Source organism: Chroicocephalus ridibundus, chromosome Z (assembly GCF_963924245.1).
Source record: "Chroicocephalus ridibundus chromosome Z, bChrRid1.1, whole genome shotgun sequence".
NCBI classification, from domain to species: Eukaryota; Metazoa; Chordata; class Aves; order Charadriiformes; family Laridae; genus Chroicocephalus; species Chroicocephalus ridibundus.
Genome location: NC_086316.1, coordinates 33,336,059 through 33,355,741, shown reverse-complemented (window position 1 = coordinate 33,355,741; position 19,683 = coordinate 33,336,059). Strand labels below are relative to the sequence as shown.

Below are 19,683 nucleotides of genomic sequence, written 5' to 3'. Positions count from 1 at the left end.
TGAAATGTGGAAGAAACTTAAGGGGAGGGTAAAAATAGGTATCAGGTAGAAGTACTGTGGGGTCACGACCACAAAAGGGCTGAAAAGCAAAATTTGTATCTCCATATGAAGTCAGGAAAAGGTGTAAAAATTAAAAGGCATATTAGTAACATTATAACATCACGCTTCAGATAACTGCATTTGTCTTTCCCTTTGAAACCACATCATCTTTGGACTTCCTTCTGTAAAACATCTGTTTTCAAAACATCCTACTAGCCTCCCTTACACATGTCCCTTCCAACTTCTTCCACCATAAAATTAATTTTGACTACCCTGCAGGAAGACGTAAGCTCTGTTAATGATGTGGTTAGAGTATCGATCCCAATGTGCAATCTGAATTCCCTTCTCTGTTGGACAATCTTTTTCTTGTCTCCATGTACAATAAGAAGGGGGGCATTCAACATCAAATTAAATTTATACACTAAAAATGGTCACCATAAGACCAGAGATCAAGTTTCTTGCACATATGTTCTGGTTTTTGTGCTTTGGTAAAGGTTGCTAATAATGTAAAACATTCCAGTGATTATTCAGATTTTAACAGGCTCTGACCTGTGTTGTGCAGGATAGCTGTGTGCTGCATGGCAAATCCTGAAGAGATCGAATTCAGACAATTAAAATATCAGTGCTTCTCTGATATTATACAAATTGCCCTCTAACTAGCTTAGAATTTTTACAACTCAGTAACTAGCTGGGTTCTTACAGTGCTGTACATACACATTGTGTGTGTTGTCCAAAGGGGTTTAGGAACAAAGAATGCACCACACTGACAAGCAAGGGAAGAAAACCACAGGACGACAGAAACAGGCACCACTACGAAGGTGAACTTGTTTTTAGGATGCACTGTAGAACTTCATAAATCCTTATACTTTTAGTCAAAATAATTGAGCAAAACCTGTTAGGACTCTACCCTACTACATCTCTCCCCAAAAGCTACACTAGCATCTCAGGTCTCTCAAAACTTTGTCCTACTAGCAGTTCTTTATGCTACTGGAAGCCTTCTGGAAAGGGTAGCACAGTTAAATGATCCCTATTTGGCTCCCGACTGTAGTGAGGTCTGCCTATTGCAGAACAACTATCATTTAATTTTGCTTTGCAGCCCCTTTAACATGAAATCAGACTCCTTCCTCTGTCCATATTTTATCTCTGCCAGGAACTTAAATTACTTGACAAAAAACAGACCTTGAGTTACAGCATTAGCTCAACTTCTAGGGAGCTGGGTATGTAAGGAATTGTATATTTATTTGTAAATACATTTTTATCCCTTTTTTCAGAGAAGAGATGCACCTTTCCTGCAAGATTTTCTAGGAGGTAGTGTATAGAAGTCTCAGTGAAAAATAAAAGACTTTATTCTAGAAAGCAACACCAAGAAAGTTCTATCCCAGCTTGGTTAAAATTTTTTTGACGTGACCTAGAAGGCTGCTCAACGGTACTGAGAAAAAAAAAAAACGAGTGCTCCAACTATTTTTATATTAAAGGGCTATTACTAGTGCCTAACATCAAACCTTTCAACAACAGTGCTGAAAACACTTAGCACACATTTACTTTTAAGAAGTGGTTTCATTTTCCTTTCCCCAAAGTAAATTGAGTACATGCTTACTTAGGGAGGAAAAAGTTTTCCTTTGTTTGTACTCAGTTGACATCACATCAAGCAGGAAACAGACATATGTGTAAAATTCAGACACTGTTTCAGGAGTAAGAATCTTCTTTCTGGCTTTGTTTATGTTTATGAATACTACCTCCTTCCACTAGGTTAAAATGTAACTGTAGTACAGCAGAATCTCACTGATGATTAAGGCTCCTTCATCTCAGGTATAGCGTACATGTAAAGGTGAACCCCTAACTTCAAAATACAAAATTCAAATACAGATTAAGTCCTTTCAAATCTCCAAAGTTTCTAAGGGGACAACACTTTCTACAGCATAACCCTATAGCATCTTGGTAAAGGCTAACAGAATGAAAATTAAGAAACAAGATCTATCAGGAATTTTGCCTACCAAATTTTACAATTCAAGTTAAAAACAAGCCCTAAACTGCAATGCCAGCTGATAGTTCTAAAACTTCTTGAAGGCTAAGTAAGCTTTCACAGAGAATCCAATATTACCTTCTCCTCTCCTTCAAAGCTTTACCTCTTCTATTTAGAAAACCTGCTCACCTCAAAACTGGAACTCACAAGTCATAACTGGTTATTTTATCAAAAGCAAACTACTTAAAGACTGCCTTAATGAGCAAACCACGATATACTAGTTTTCTGTCAGCTTGTTCAGACAGAGTAAAAGTAGTAATAACCACAAGCACAAGGAAAAGATTGTTTGAAGAGATGCAAGTATTTCAGTGACAACCTTCACTGACAGCTAGTAGTCTTGCCAAGGCAATGTGGGTAAGCACTACAGTCAAGAGTGTACACTGTATTTGATCAATAGTCTCAACACTGATTAAGCCCAACGGGCTCTTTTGCTGTATAAAAATTCATCATTTATTTAAACACTGTAATGCACCTTTAAATCTCTATGGATAATAGGAGGCTTCTGTTTATGCATATGCTGCACTGCTCTGCAGGTCTGATAAAAGATCTTCAAAACTGTGTCACAGGAGATAGGTCCTTTTGATTCTACTTTCTTTAAGAATTCCACCAGCTGTCCTGCAGGAAATCAGAGAAATTCCGATAAGCACACACAAGACACCACAACTTCTGAAAGCTTGGCATGAACAGACAAACGCTCCGCTCATCAATGAGGATTTACAGTCTTAAGCTGTAATATTAGATGGATATTCTTAAAAAGGCAAATCCACACTGACTGCAGTGCTAGTAAACAGTGCTCTAAGGAACTATTCCTCCTCATCCTTCCTCTGCTTATTCTCAAACACAAAGAACTTAATGATTATCCCACATTTAAGATGAGGTTGAACTGTAGTCTCAAAGAACATGATCCTTATCCTGTAAAAGATGAGGTTGAACTCTAGCTCCACTGAACTATGCTATCTTTAAGAGGCTTTCAAAGCCTCTAAGCTGTGAAGCAACCTGTGCAAAACAGCTGTCAGAAGCAATGTCCACTGCTGGGAAAAGAAAAAGAAGTTTACCTTTACACAGCTCTGTAAGCAGAAGAAACTCTCCCTGTCCCGTGTCTGACTCTTCTTTTCCTATAGACGCAGCAGAGCAGAACTGGACAATGTTGGGATGACCTGAAAGTTTTTTCTGGAAATAACATGTTCAAGGAAGACGACTGCCAAGTTTATTGATACAACAGTTCACAGACATCTCATTTGAAAAGTTAGCTTAAAACCACAGAAAACACTACAGCTGCAATTAAAATACTATGCAGAATAAGGAGATACATGCCTTAGCTGAAAAAAAAAAAAACAAAACCAGATTTCAAGGGTGACGCTGAAGGAAATAAAATAAAAAGTCAAAATAAAACATTAAAAAAAAAATCTTTGTGATTAAGGCTCTGAGGAAACTGGACTTCATAACAGACCTAGTTACTTCTTTTAGACTTCTAACAATGACTACAGGGCACTAGCACAAGTACCAGAGAGACATTTTAATTATCAGCTGCTTAAGAAAGGGCTATTGTATCAACACCTGCCTTTCCAAAGCAAACATGTTATGTTTCAATCTTAACTAATTAAAATAAAGTTCAAAACAAATAAAAGCTCTGAAGACCAAGTAACTTATCCTCCCATCATTAGTAGTAATTCTTCATACTGAAACTTTTGCCATGTTTCACTTCCAGTTCAAAAATTCAAGGTATCATTTTTGAACTATGTAAAAGGGAGGAAAATGTAAGTGATCTCAGTTCCTGCCAGTGGAAGTTACATTGCATTATGTCTGTTCATGTTGTCCCTGATGTGCATATACTGGGAATCATGCCTGTAAGACAAACACACACTATTTACAAGATGCATTCACCAAGCCTCAAAAGAAAAACAACAAAAGTACAACAAAGTTATAAAAAAAAGGGTAAGTTGGATCCACCAAATCAGAATAAATTCAGAGTACTATTTTGTATCTTATCCATCTCTTTACAACCTTTTAGTCAGAGCTGCAAGAATTAATTTGATTTCACAGACATAGCTTGGAAAGTTAGCAACGGTTAACCCTCATTCATGTTGTGTATATATATGCTTTAATGAGCCTGAGCTGTGAAAAAACATCCAAAGAACATTCAGTTCTGATATAGTCAGAGCAGCTATAAAATGTACACTGCTATGGTAGTCCTTTCTTTGCAAGTGTATGTCTAGTGAACAGCGTTTAGTGTAAGATTTTGCCAAGCATTTCAATAATCATAAAAAGAAATATTTGAGTAGCTTAAATTAAGATCAGTGGTTTTGCCTGGTAACTCAAAATGAAGCGGAATACTCAGAGTATACAGAACAGCAGCATACTACAGCTACTCACTGACTCTTGAAATAAACTGAGGGTCTTAGTGCAGATGTCGGGGAGCAAATATTGAGTTTGCCACAGCCAAGGACTGAAAACACTCTGATATTACATTATACCCTAACATCAAACATCACTGAAGATGAAAAGGAGAGCAACAACATTGAGAAACATCTGCTTCTGGGTTCCAATGCATGGATTCTACTGAAATTCCCTCCTTAACATTCTGTATTACTTTTTAAATCCAGACTCATCTGAGGCAGAAACTAAGAAACCTTGAGAATAAAAGCAAAGTTTTGAGTAGTCAAAAATGCATTAAATCCAGCACACATAAGGGAAGTCTACTTAAGATCTAAGTATCATCTGGATAGTCTAAAGGTCTCTTGACCATGGTCACAGGACTGCAACAAAGCCCAAAGAATAGTTTCACCTCTTGCTAGACAAAGTACATAAAGTCTACACTAGCTACAGAAGTTACCTGCACACATTAAACTCCTGCAATTTTTGAAGAACTGAACTTGCTGGGTGATGGTGCTAGATTCTTGACAAACCAGGAACCCGAATCTTCCTCAGAATGTCAGTACTCTTAAGCAGTGTATGGCATGGAAAGAAGCAAATCTTGGAAGTGTTTGATATCAGGCAATTAAATCACTAAAATATGTTCCAGAAAAGGATACCATAAAACAAACTTCCTGAATGATGGCTTTGTTCTTTTCTTCTTCATTAGACAACAATCGCTGTCAGAAAACAGAATTATTGAGAAGATACAGTTATTAAGACTTACAGAAAACAGTGCACAGGTGTTCTCTTTTTCCAGAACACAAACAATAAGCAGTAGTCAAAAACCTAAGGAACTGTAATGGGACAGTAAACGAAGCAGGCTTATTGTACCTTTGGGCATACTACAATAAATATAACATCCAGTTTTCCAGTTTCCTGTACTGTTCAGGTTTAGCGATAACTGAGAAGTTCACTTAAAGTAATTGCTCTGACAGTTTCCTGCTGTATAAAACGCTAAGGTCTCCTGGCTACAGCATTGTCCACTGACAAGGATTCGTCTTCTGCCTCAAATCATTAGGAACAACCCTCAACCCACTCCAACCAAAACTTCTCCAAATTATGTAGCCCAACTTTTCCAACGGTACCTGAGTAATCAGCAACAAAATCAAGCATTACTATTTCCAATATCACTCGGATTTGGAGTCAGCATTTTACTAGTATCAATCTGAACATTTGCTACAAAATTACCAGTTTTACAGGAAAGAGAAAGTGCAGTAGTGGTTCATCTTTTATCCGTTATTTTTAAATGGGGCTACTTCTAGATAACATTTTTGAACACACACAGGCTTTGTAACATGTGACTATTGTTCACAGGTGTTGTTACTGTGGTATGAAAAGCAAAAAACCAGACCAAGTACTTACCGATCATGTCATGCCATCTTACCTCTCCCACCTCCCATACTACCCTTTTCACTTTCTCCCCAAGATCAATGTCTTTGTACTGATACAGCCGTCAAACATCCCTACTACAAAAGTGAAGCCATTTTGTGGTGGACACAAGTGACGCGATTTTTTTTTTTTGCAACAAAATATGACAAAGTAAATCACTTCATTGTCCTTTCCAAAATACTTCTGTTTTTCAGCTCTTATACGATTATTATAAGCCTTCAGAAAACAAGGATCCAGAAGTTTCTCTGAGAAGTGCCAGGCTGAACATTTGATCAATGAGTCAAAGTGTGGAGCATTATTTTTAATACTGATAAAACTTACTCTGGAAGTACAAAGGTAGGCTAATTGGTAGGCTAAATCTGCTTCCAAGGAGTGAAAATATTCTTGTACCCTACTTCAGGTAACTCAGAAAAATTCTTGTTACCTATGCAACAAAATGCTTGGGGCAGGGTGATGAATTTCTGGACCAAATGAAGACAAAGAGCAGCAGTATCTAATAGAGCAACTCTCATCTTCAGCGTCTAAGTATAAAGCGCAGGGTCCTGACAGGAATGACCATTCTAAATATAAGTACAGCATGCTGCAAACACCACTTTAGCATTCTGGATTTTTCCAAATTACTCATTCAGTGGCATACATCAAGGACTAACTCTCAAGCTAAAGCATCAAGGAAAAAGACAGACTTTATAAACCTGTAGTGATGTAAATTCATTTTACCTTTAAAGCATAGTCTTTGCCACTTCCAAGATCTTGAGCTTCATAGACAAAGGCAAAACCACCTACAAGAAGAAGGTCCATTAAGTCAGTTTTAATTTCAACATTCAGGTAAATCATTCGTTTTAGTCTAACAGAGCTAATAACATTAATTTACATGCTTTTCTGAATGTAAGAAGTATACATATTTTTCAGTGGCTTGCCAAGAGTATGGGTAACCTATATACAAGAGCTAAAATATTCTCTTCCTTCCTTTTACACTTCAGAAGCACGCTGACTTTGCTGCTTCCCTGCATTCTGTTAATCTGCATATGCAGATTTCCTATGAAGCAATTTTTTTTTTAATGCAGGTCTTTATAAAACCAAGATGTAGTACAGCAAATATTACCTAATGATTTTAATTAAAACTACTTCTTGGTTTTTACACCATTAGGCTTCCTATGAAAATAGCAATAACCAAGGGAGATAAATGTTAAATATACACATCCTCATACTTTTAGGATAACTGCCATGCTTCAGGCTTCATATTAAATGCGGAAAGCGTTTGCAAGCGCTCAAGCACACACTTCAGTAAGGGTGATGCTGTTACTAAATGGCAATTTGCCATTACGTACAGTATTATTGTCCTTCTCCTTTTGTCAGAATATCTATTTCATCAGAAATTTGGTCAAGAACACTGTGCAAATTTCTACAAAGTAAAAAAGACTGAGAAAAAGTTATAGGTCTGTTAAGCTTCCTCAATTGCTAATTATCTTAATCTAACTGTATCAAAAGAACATATTTGTACAGTTCTACTCCATTTTAAAGATCCTGGTATCACGTCCATTTCTTCTGGAAAGGTCATCCTCATGGTTACATACATGCTCTCTGTCTACTGTAGAGTATCTCTAGTAGCATTAACAGCCAAAGTGACAAACCTCAATGATTTGCCTTTCTGCTCCTTTAAGATAAATTCTACTTTCATTGAACTACAAAGCAATGTTCTCTCCATCAATAATACGGAGAATAAGCACAGAAGATGTCAGCAAAGTACAAAATTTTACTTGTCAAAAAGCCCAAGAGAATAGCATAACTAAGGAATGAAACACCTCAGACAAGAAACAAGTTGTCAAGGCACTTTTTTTAAAAGATGCAGGATCCAAATCAGTACAGTCACATTAGTACCCAATACCTTCTCCGTAGAAAAGCAATATTAACATGAGGCTGAAGTGAACACTTTATTTGCTTTGTACAATTCAAGCAAATACAAGGCTTTTCAAGAGGTACTCTCAAAAGTTTTACATGTCAATTGACCCTCACAGTGTTCTCCAAGACTCCTGGTACTGACCACACATCCAGTAGCATCCACAATATGAAACAAATAAACGACAGGCTCCTGGATATTGCCTTTGCTTTTGGTATCTAAAAGGGAATTATACACAAAACCAGCAAAACCAAGATCCCAGCTGCAGGGACGACAAGCAAAAGACAGTAATTAGTGAACCATAGAAGAGTTAAAGTATCAATGAGAACAACAAAGATGAAGGACAGCTAGGGTTCAGTCCCACCATACATTACTCATGCGTACATGGTACTTATCCATTTACTTTAATTCATTCTGTATAATCAGGTTTAGCACTTCCCACAATAGGAAGTTCCCTTAGCTTTTCTAAAGCTCACAGTGCAAGTGCTCTGATCAGCAATTACAATCAACTTTTTGGGCATTGAGGGGACAGGGGCTGGAGAAAGAATGAAGTCCACAGTTACCACCATCTTAGAGTATAACCTGAAGACACTTTGTTTCTTTCTGAATGAGAACTTGTGCAAGAAAAACATGGTTCTGGACAGTGCTCATCAGTTATGACTACTGTTTATGGATTTCATAGAGCTGGTGAAACAAGCAAGATAATCTGTGATTCATCCTACCACTGAAGCTGGCTGGTAAGAAACCATGTTTTTTGACCACTCTTCGCAATCAATTCCTTATTCACATCCAGAAGCATGCCCCAGGTTTACGAGCCCCCTGTCCCCATGAGCTGAAAGCCCTACACCAGCACACACCAGTCACTGCAACACAGAGCTACTGCCCATGTCTTTGTCCTACACAGATCCCACAGACCTACACAGTGAAAGTACTGCTGGCTCTACAGAAGAAAGTTTTTACGTTCATCTTGATAACTATTTCTCTGATTTCATTCTAACAACCCAGCAAGCTGCATCTTGAAAATACATGCTTCAATTTACAAAATTAGGGCCTTCAAGTCAGCACGCGAATTACTCCAGTCAGTACACAAAATTACTGCACAGTTAGTTTTCTGGAAGGCACTCAAGGTCAAAACGATGACAGAGGCAGCCCAAATTATGGAACAGTTATTCTGCAAACTCAGCTCAGCTGTGCACATCACCAAAGGTTCTTCCAGGGCTGGAATGGGGCAAGTCTACTCTGCATTTCAAGCAAGCACCTTGCTACTACCTCTACAAATACAAACATCCACAGACATTTGCACTCCAAAATATAATTATGCTTCATTCAAATGCATCAAATGCCCATCTGGAAATTATATAGGTGAAAGCACCTATGCATCAGAATCAACTTATCAAATCAATTCAATCCACCATTTTCAAACATATACCTGATTAACAACCAAGCTGATCCAAACTCTGAAGAAGGCCCCCAGAAGCATTGCTACTTTTCCAACTATTTCAACTGGTCTGATAAGCTTTCCTACAAGCTTTTCCTCCAACATAAGAAATGCTTACAATATAGTTTAAGTTGCACATTATCACCAAGATTAATCCTGTTGACGCTGAGTACAAAGGAGAAAATGGAGGAATTAGTTCACCTGACTAAAAAAAGATTATAGTAAGTCTTCAAAAAAAGATACACTTCACATTTTCACAGACGCGCTGATCATAATACAGTCCTCCCAAAACTCAAGACACATTCAGAGCTGCCCCAAAATTTTCTCTCTCAGGTCACAAATACTCTTGAAATTCATGCCTAAAACTCAACCACATTTATGAAAACCACACAAATTTATTTCTCGATGGAAAAGCTGGGGGGTTTTTTAACACTCAATCACAACTTTACAACCACCTCAAAGGTTTCTAAGTTTAAGGATTTTTTTGTGGCATTTAAATGAATCTCATTTCCAACCCAAAAAAATAATTTCAGTCCTCTTAATTACTAGTTTGGAATCTTAAGAAATTTTATATTCAGCTTCATAACTACTTCAAAGTATATACTGGTTGTTAATTTCAATACTCATTGAAAATCATAAATGTTCATTTTGGCCTAGCAGTGCAAGTCAACTTTTTGAGCAATGCATGTCATCTAAACATTATAAATTCTTGTTATCAGCAGGAGTATTAATACAAGCTTTGCTTAGGTTAAAGCACAGCAATTTGAATTTAAGTGAAGCATAACTGACCTTATCTGGAAATCCAGTGAAATCTGCACACAAAGCATACAAATTAAGATTTTGCTGAGGTTAAATTTAAATCTCACAAGACTCAATTTTTGTATTAGCAAAATACTTAGTTGAATTACTACATCTTCATAGCATGGCTTAACAAAAGGAAAAGTAAGGAAGAGAGTCTTCCTTAACGCTATTTCAATGGTGATATGGCTTACCAGAGCTCCTAGCAATAGTGATGCAGTGGGATCTCACAATTTATACAGGGGTATTAGATTAGAAAACTGAAGGGATAAGTGTCATTAGAATAGCGATAGCTTAAGGGTCAACAAGTCGTTTAAAAGATGCACTTCTACTTCAGCAGTTGTACCTTAAAACCAGTACTGAAATACTAAACACCGTTAAGTTCATTAAACTTTTCAGAACTCCATACAAGTCAGTGGTATCATGACTGGTTAAATTCTTAATTCATTGCACTGATTTGTAGAGAATTTCACTGCTATAGCATCTAACCTCATCCTTTACTGCTATGCCCCCATCAAAACATCATTTTTAAATAAGCTTCTCATTCTGTAATTTCATTGTTTCACCTGAACACAGCTCAGTTCCATTGCTCATTCCAGGTGGTGATCATTTCACTACTACTGCAGCTGACACCAATTTTAAAGCTATGGAAGGAGGTACAATAAGTTGTGAAGGCACTTCTAATCTATTTTTTTTATAAAACCATCTGTTATTGATAAAAACAATTCTTTCTTAAGAGGCAAAATTAGTCCTACTGCTTCATTATTAAAAGCAGTTTAGTTAGGGTTTGATGCTGGCTTCCTTGTAGACCTAGTCTGTTAAAACAGTTTTAATATACCCTGAATAGGGACAACTTTAGCAGCAAAACTTCTCCTTTGCTGTAACAGTTTACTCCAGGCCCTCTGACCAATGTAGTTTGTAATATAACTTGCAAACATGTGGGGGAAAAAAAAAAAAAGAGCAGTTTCACCTGTTTACCTGTAACCACACCAAGGATTTCACAGTCAATACGGCCATGTCAGCCAAGGATCACACCCCTAAATCAACATACCTGTATGAAAAAACATCTGTATAGCAGACCCAACTGAGGCAAATGACAACATGAAAGTTAAGAGTATAGGACTGCCTTGGTTTCTCTCCTAGGAGTGTAGAAACAATGTAGTTTTATATGGGGTGTTTTCACTCATTATTTCCACCCATGTAAACATCTGTAGATGCTTTTACATAAGTGTTCTGAAGCTTTTTATATCAGCAAAATCATGTTACTATTTCCCCATACAGGGGAAATACAGGTTAGCAGTGTGTAGCTGTGTACACACCTATCCAAGCTCTTGCTATGAGAGACATGTTTCTCACTGCTGAAGCATTTCACTAGTCCCATTTTCAGAACACAGCTCAAGCTCTCAAAAATGGTCTCAGATTATTATTTACTGCCACAAATATTATGGCAGAAGAAAACTGGGTTTGTTTCTTTTTTGTAGACACAAACTTACACATAAGGTGTTCACTATAGAGCACCACACAAACTCATGAAAATGGTGTAGCGGAAGTACAACAGTCAGTCCTGGAATCAGTATTGCCCCATAGCAGACCCAGCATTGTTCCTGTCAGTACTTCATCATCCTCTTATAAAGGTTAGAATACCCTTTCTTTTCCAACCAAGAGATTCCTCATGTTAAACCTATGCATCCCATAATATCTCATAAGTAACCTACACCATAAATCAAACTGGATTTAAAGATTCATTTTTTTTAATCCTGTCCCTGTTTTTCCCATCTTCACTGATTTTTTTCAGACAAACCATTTCAGTGAAATGACAGTATTCCTACTTGTCAGCTAGTGAAGCATCAAAATAGAGACATCAACCACAACAAAAAACTGCCTGCTACTGTAATGCGTTGTTTCATTACACACTTAACTCATCATGAGAAAGAGATGGTGTGAATAACTTCCTGTTTACAACTACTTGATATGACTTGTCCACTCCCCTCCCAAATACTGACCAAATTTGTTTCCACATCAATTTTGAGTAGCTTATGTTTCAGTTATAACTTCATTGAAACACCGTAATTCTAGCCTGGACAACAAGTTACAGTGCATCTTACCTGAAAGCAGACAGATGCTATTCCACCAGAGTACAAGCAACATTCTTCATCAAAACAGAAAGGATGCTTTCTCCCTGTTGTCAAGCATTTTTTTTGAAGTCCAGTCATGCATTTGTGTCAATTGCCAAGTCCTAATAACAAGATGAAAGTGCCTCAAAAATGAAGCTTGGCTCAAACTCAAAGATCTGGACTTTTTCCCATAACCTTGAGAAGTGGAGAGGTAAAACACCCTGAAACTTTCAGAGCCTCCCTGCAAGGAGGAACTGCCCTATGCAAGAAACACTGGCTTTAAAAAACAGCACTGTTCTGCTTCGCATTGAAAAGCTTATCTACAGCAAAGGGAATGCAAACTGCAAAGCTGCTAGGTCAGGGTGCTTCGGTTCTTCTTTAGAGATTGTCATCTTTTTTTGCCCCACTTCCAAGAAGTCTGCCTCACACACGGTTTGCGAAGTAACTGTCAGTTCACCCTTCACATTACAGGTTACTACAACTTCTCTTTGACTTGATGCAAGTTCTCCTCCCTTCATAGTAACTCCAGACTTCTGTCAGTAACAATGTTCGCAGAAACTTGACCGTTAAGTGTTCATTGCACCTCTGCTACCCGGAGTTTCATGAATTATATCCATACAAAATCAGCATTTCATTACATTTCCACCCTCCTATGAATCCAGGAGTTGCAGAGACCTTAAAATTGTACCCATGAGCTTGGTAAACTGTAACACTGCCTGTTCACACTTGAAGGAGCCTTGAAGTCTAAAGGAGCGTTTTTTTGATGCTTTAATGACAGACACAGGTTTCACTTTCTCAGAATGCAGCTTATAACAAGTCACCTACATGGCTTCAATTCATGACAGATTTTAAACTCTCAAAACAAAAGTCTGTAGCCTATTGCTACCTTTTTAACTAAGAAATGTTTCTTTCTTCATGGTGAAAGTTTCAGACTCAGATCAAACCGTTTGAATAATGAATGTTTTTTGTCACCAAGTTTCTCCTCTTACTCTTTTGCCCATGCTTGTTGCTTAAAGGAAGGGCAAGTCAATACACATGAGAAATGGTTGTTAAATGCGTGCTAGAGAACTTGCTTGTTCCCTCCTTTTCACACAACCATACACCTCGTTTATTCTCAATTGTTCAGCCTCATATGTAAAACAGGCAACAACCACATTGGAAAATGCTGTGATGTGTACATGGATAGTTAAGCAAAGAGGAACCAGAAGTAAGATGTCTTTTTTAACCCAGATATATTACTTTTTTAAAAGTGAAATATCAGGGAATTTCCTTCCATATATCTCAATCATGATTTTCATTGGCTTTTTCAGCATACAGAAAATCCACCCTAACCATCCAGAACTTCCTTCTAACAGCAGCACAATTGGACAAAGTGGCACATGACAAAGATGACTCATTTTGTCTTATTTGCAAAATACTGATGTATTGAGAGGAAAATTCTCTATTAAAAAAAGAATAAAGGACTAATATTAATATTAACCCATACTGAAAACTGAACTGAAAGTTACAGTCCTAACTTCCACAGGAGGAAGAAAAGTGCATGTCTGTTCTCAAACTGGTTCCTTCTAAACCAAGAGACAAGGACAAGTAAAATAACGTAGTGAGAAGGAAAACTCATTAACTGGAAGAAAAAAGAAGGCCAAATGGACTCTCAGTGTACCATAAACTAGTAGTTTAGTAAAAGTTTCAAAGAAAGTGATGCTGAAACAGTACAGAAGTTCCACTGCTTTGTCTAGTACCTCTGCACTGCCTGAAAAAGCCATTTTCTGGAACTTCTCTCAGCTACCCCATACATAAGTAAGCATTACAAAGTCAATGCGTTTCATGAGATACAACTGATATTTGAAGAGCCAGCAAGCACACCACAATTACCTGCTCATTATTGTGTTAACATGAATAGAGAAATCTCCATCTTTGTTGGACTGTTCACTCTAGGATGTCAGTTCCCTGGTTTTTCTTGCAGAACCTCACACACACACTGAAACACTAGTTTCATCACTTATTCTCAGCTTTTGCTACGTATTTGTCAGGCCAAAGAGTACCTAGCTAAAGCAGTAACACAAGTTTCAAACATGTTACAATTAGCATACACGAGCAGGCTGCACATTTCTCATTATGCTCTGAAGGACAAGCATTGCTCATTCCATGCCATCATTGCCTTCCACTGTTGAGACCCTGAATTGTTTTATATAAATTCTTCAAATTGAATGAAGATACCATTGCCACATTTCACACAAAATCAAAGACTTAGCCTATACTCACAGAATGACAATTGTATACTCAACAATTAAAGAGAAAACCATAGCAAATTCAAGATTGGTTTGCAGGTGAATTAGTTGTTGAGAAAGATGAAAACTCTAATTTTAAACAGTAATTATGGCATAAGGTGATTTTCCTGATGCGGTTATCTTTAGCACAGATATTAAGAAATAGAATAACTCAAAAAAAAAGTGTTTTAAAAGAAGTCACTGAAAGACTAATACAGGAATAATTAGCTGGTTTACCTCACTTAACAGCTTACCAGGAGAGAAGTATTCAAAATTTTTTACAGATTGTTCTTCTGTTAGTATGATCTCTATTCTAGAAAATTTAATAAAGCTAAAAAATAGGACCATTACTGCTAATTTCATATCTACTATTCAACCTACAAAACAACAGCAGTATTCAATAAGCAAATTCAAGTCTCTCTTACCGGCAGTGGAGTATTTGCAGGGATATTACATTACACATTGTGTGGCAGTAGGAACTACTAGCGAAGTTGTCAACTTACTTTTAACATTCTAAAAACCCTTAAAAACATTATCTAATCTAACAAAACACATAACATAAAACTTGCAGAAGATCACTTTATCCTTTCAACCTTCTAAGAGACTGAGAAGTATCGGGTTTGGTTACATGGATTAGCATAAAGTTGTTCTCTATTTTCATTTAAAGATCTCCATAATAGAGGTTCTCTTTTATATATTCTGTGTTTACTTTGTCAACAAGATATAAGAAATTATTTATGAACTGCTATAACTGTTTCTCTTACCCATCAATCCAACAGCTACCTGCTTTTACAAAAAAGGCTGAACGGAAGCATTCCAGGAAGAATACGATTATATTTAAAGACTGCATAATTTTTAAGCACATAAATAGGTTTGTCAATATCTTATTCAGCTATCTAAACACATCTTGCCTTTCATTTGTGCTCTAAAAAGATAGCAATATTTTATTAAACGTTCATTCAGCACACAGCAAACAGGCCTCTCTCTTCATTTAGGCCAAAACTATTACAACTGTACAATTTACCATTCTCAAGAAAATTCTAATTTCTTTATAATTCTGGAACTTGACAGCACACATCACAGGACATGCTACTCTCACATCAGTTTACCCTCTCATTAGAGTAGGAATGAGTTTCTGTAATTCTTTGACCACCTTTGGCACCAGCAGTCTCTCAAGGAACACCCTGACAGCCCCATGACCAGGTTCTAGTCCTTCTACGGTATAGGCAGACATCAAGAAATTTCCCATATTTACTTGTCCATCATCTTTCACCATCACAATTATCAGGTAAACAAGCATAAGGTCTATCAGAAGAGATGCTTTGCCCAACACAGGCAGAAATGAAAGCCAGCAGCATGTAGTACTTGAAAAACAAATTTGCAAGGTTGTTTGTGCAAACATGCTAGCTTTTAGGAGCAAGAAACAAGAAATTTTTGAAAACTACTGTCAGCCAGCTGTAGTCACCTGCTCTCCCCACTTTCCCCCAAAGTCAAATGTACAGACTACATCGATCGTTAAATCAGCAAGGACCATCTCTGTCCCCCAACTGTCTGGTACAGATTGACACAGGAATCCTGACATTCCTGAATGAAGGGGAAGGACACTTGAGGATGTCAAGTGAAGAAGCAAAAAGTCAGCACAAAAACGCACATACTGTTCACATGAACAGCAAGGGATATGGCAGAGACTACAGTTTAAACCACCCTTACCTAGTCCTAGAAAAAAACAAACACATCAGTAAGCATTTGGAGAACTCTATTCACATCTAGCTGGACTATGTGTTTACAGACATCCCTGCTGTGATGGAGACACACACAGAACACTCAGACTGGCAAGTGACTTAGGGCCATACAAGAGAGTGCCTTCTGTCATGAAAGACTGTAAGATAGCTACATTTACTAATATTTACAAATTAGATATGCGATCAACTACTATTTTAGTTCAGTAAAATTGTGTGGCAGTGTATGCACTTAACCAGAGGACCAAAAAGAACCATGACACATGAAGCCAGCACCTTACAAAGGACGATGGCGATTAAATGAAAGGCCCCAACCCATTTCCTCTGAAACTTCTTAACTGCAGTGAGGCTACTGAAATGCCCAGGCAGAAGATACAGGAGACTAACCTAGAAGCACTCAGTCCATCCTGTGACACACTTAGTCTGTTTCTGCATTTGAAGGTCGCATCAGTGCTAGAGATCACCACCAGCCCATCCTTCCCCGGGCCTGCTCTCAGCTTCCTGCCGCAGCACACCACCTTTTCAGTCAGCCCAGTGCTACCCGTAGCATGGTACCTCCGCAAAACGAACAGGGAAATGCATCCAAGTGAACTGTGCAGGCAGTGTCTCAGCTTACAGCATGGCCAAACGCGCATTTGCACAAACACAGACGGGCAGCACAGTACAGAGCTGGAAGGAGTCTCAGGGTGTGAGAACAACTGAACTTATGCTGCCACATGATACTGTAATGCTAACCCACAGACTCTGGCCACACCAACTGAAAACAAAGTAGACCACAGGATCCTATTGAAAAGGCTATCTATCTGCACTGGCGTACTGCACACAGTTAACCATGGATTTGAAAACCAAATTCAGAAAGTACCACTTGACTTTCTAGTAGGGAATTTGGTGTGAAAGGACTCATTTAGAAGAATAATAGACTGTATTTGTAAGCATGGAGGAGAATGCCTATAAGCTGCAGTTACACAAGCATGTATCAGAAGGTGTCAAACACAGCTTCAGAGCTCAAAGATAAATTCAATTTTGCCAAAGTAAATGATATCCTAAAGACAAATTCAAGACTGAAAACAGGAGGAGAGCCTGGGACTTCTATACTTTATATATATATATTATATTTATATGGAATATACCCTAAGGGTTGTTTTAGCCCTGCTATGTTGGCTAGAAAGTCTTAATTTCTAGCAAAAGCAAGCAGTTAGGCCCTATTTCAGTTAGTGAAATACAGAGAAAACAACATGAAATAAAACCATAATACTGAAACAAACAGGGAACACAAAGCAGAGGTTACAGATAACTTCTCAAGAACACTAGACTTCAGGCATGTCCCCATTCGCTTTAAATCATCTAACTGCGCATCTTTCCCCTGACATTTTAGAAAGTCTGTGCCAGATCCTGGGAAGCAGTAGGCTGCTGCCAAAGTAAAGTATGAAATACTTGTTTCAGAACTAAGAACCAAACAGCAGACACATCTCAAACGTAGCTTCCTTTCCTTTGTTGTTCTCTGGAAACTGCTGTGGTCACTCCTAGCAGGAATGTGACAGTATCAGCAGCACCCGCTTGTTCATTTTGCATTCACCTTACAGTCACATCCTATTGAGTGCTTCCATTTCACTCACAACTCTGACTGGATCTCTTGTAAAGAAGCTGTAAGGCTGAAGGCAGAACAGGGATTGACATTTAGTGCGGTTTTAAATGCAACTTACTGCCTAAAAAAAACTCAGCTTTTGTCTGAGATCATATGCCAAAACTGCTCAAGCACTACAGTAACAACTTATTTGCCCTTAAGAAGATAAAGCAGTGGTGAAGACACACGTCCTGTTGTTTTGTACAAGGAAATTTTTGTAAGTTTAACTAAAGTAGTTATTCTTGAAGAATCAAATTTTTCTTCCATGATGGTCGCTAACATTTCAAGAAAAAACTACTCAGGAAAAAAATAAATCAATAAATCTATTTATAAAACTCCTTAAATAAAAGACTATTACAAGAAGCAACTACAGAAAACAACTTCAATAAAAAGCTCTGACTAGAGCTTTGGGGTATTTAAGCTAAATAACATCAACCACAATTATGTAACTGCATTAATATAGACAAATTCATATTTTAGTCTTTTGAGACAAGCTTTCGATGTCTGTTTCACTTGGAGAAATAAAATAATTCCTCTGACCACAAGCACAAGATCCAAATTTCTGCTAATTTCTAAGTAACTGTCACACACCAAGAATAGCACCTATTTTAAAACAGATTAGCAAGTAGTGTGGCAAGATGCCTACCCAGAAATACAATGAAACTGAAAACTGCACAGACATTTAATTCCTGCACTCCAGCAAAGCCTAAATGAAGAATGATCAGCCTCCTGATGTTTCTGTGTAAAGTTTTTTCCAGCGTTCCATGGTTTTCAAAAGAAGCCGAAATGGCACAGGCAAACTTGCACCTTTGGCATGACGTTACACACTGTCATTTTTTTAAAAAATATATATGCAATACAGTATTTCCATGAGGCAGATTATAAACCCTTTTGAGAGTTGTATTACGCGGTGGGAATATTCTAAATGAAAAGCGAGCGAGGAAGCTGCCACACGACGCACTAGCTCTCTGCGGGGGTTCCTAGAGAGGGCTAACAACAGTGACAGCAAGTGTGGCTCCTACACCCGCTCCCCGCCAAACACCTTCGGCGGCACTCACGTTAACTCAGCGCACCCATGACCCCTAATGAAAGCGGCAACAAGAAGACGCCAGGCCCTCCGGGGGGGGGGGGCGGCGGGGCGCGGCCTGCCAAGAGGGAGGCCCTCCCGGCCACGGAAGGGTGTAAGGGGGAGCGGGAGGCCCGGGACCCGAGGGGAAGCCCAGCCCAGCCCCGCAGCGGCAGGCCCGCCCTTCCCCGCACGGCCCAGCCCGGCCCCGGGCGCGGCCTGCCGCCGCCGCCCGCTCTTACCCTCTGCGATCACCCGTTTGATGCGCAGTTTCATGTCGCCCATCTCCACCGTCTGCCCCACAAAATCGTTCTGGTCGCGGCTGGCGGCCCCCAGGGAGCCGGGGCCCGTCAGGAAGTCCAGGGCGGACTGGAAGAGCGACATGACCCCGCTAGGCACTGCCCGGCGGCCGGGCGAGGAGCGCGAGGGCGGCAGCCGGGGAAAGGAGCGCGGCGGGTGGGGGAGCGGCGGGGCGGCTCCGCCAAGCTACCGACCGCAGCGGCGGCAGGCCGCCGCCTCCTCCTCCGCCGCCGTTCCCTCCGCTCGGGGCCACTTCCGGGAGCGCTGCGTCATTTATGACCTCACGGTGCCACCTCCTCCCAGCCCTCCCCGCCGCCGCCGCAGCCAGTCGCGGCGCCGCACGGACGGACGGCCCCGCCCCGCGGAGGGAAATCCCCGCCCCCGGCGGCCGCGGGGCGGGGAGAGGCGTCCGGGCCCCAGGGCCCAGCGGGGCCTGCCGTCGCGGCGGGGCGCAGTGGCGCCGCGGGAGCCGAAGGCCGGGGCGGGCAGGCCCAGGCGCCCCCCCGAGGGTTGCGGTGGAGTGCCGCCGCGGCCGGCGGGGGGCAGTCGGGGGAGGAGGGGCGGCTGGGCCGCG

At 39.6% G+C, this 19,683-nt stretch overlaps 1 protein-coding gene across 2 annotated transcripts in view; it reads right to left on the bottom strand.

The window, feature by feature from the left end:
• GAK (cyclin G associated kinase) overlaps window positions 1-19,370 on the bottom strand; it is a 77,048-nt gene extending 57,678 nt beyond the window's left edge. For both annotated transcript variants that reach the window (XM_063319694.1, XM_063319695.1), the window contains exons 1-5: window positions 19,052-19,370; window positions 6,584-6,645; window positions 5,095-5,154; window positions 3,118-3,232; window positions 2,535-2,677 (exon numbers count right to left, since the gene is read on the bottom strand). In XM_063319694.1, coding sequence (XP_063175764.1) covers window positions 2,535-2,677; window positions 3,118-3,232; window positions 5,095-5,154; window positions 6,584-6,645; window positions 19,052-19,193 — 522 coding nt within the window. In that variant the 5' untranslated portion in view covers window positions 19,194-19,370. The remainder of the gene's footprint in view (window positions 1-2,534; window positions 2,678-3,117; window positions 3,233-5,094; window positions 5,155-6,583; window positions 6,646-19,051) is intronic.
• Window positions 19,371-19,683: the final 313 nt, after the last annotated feature.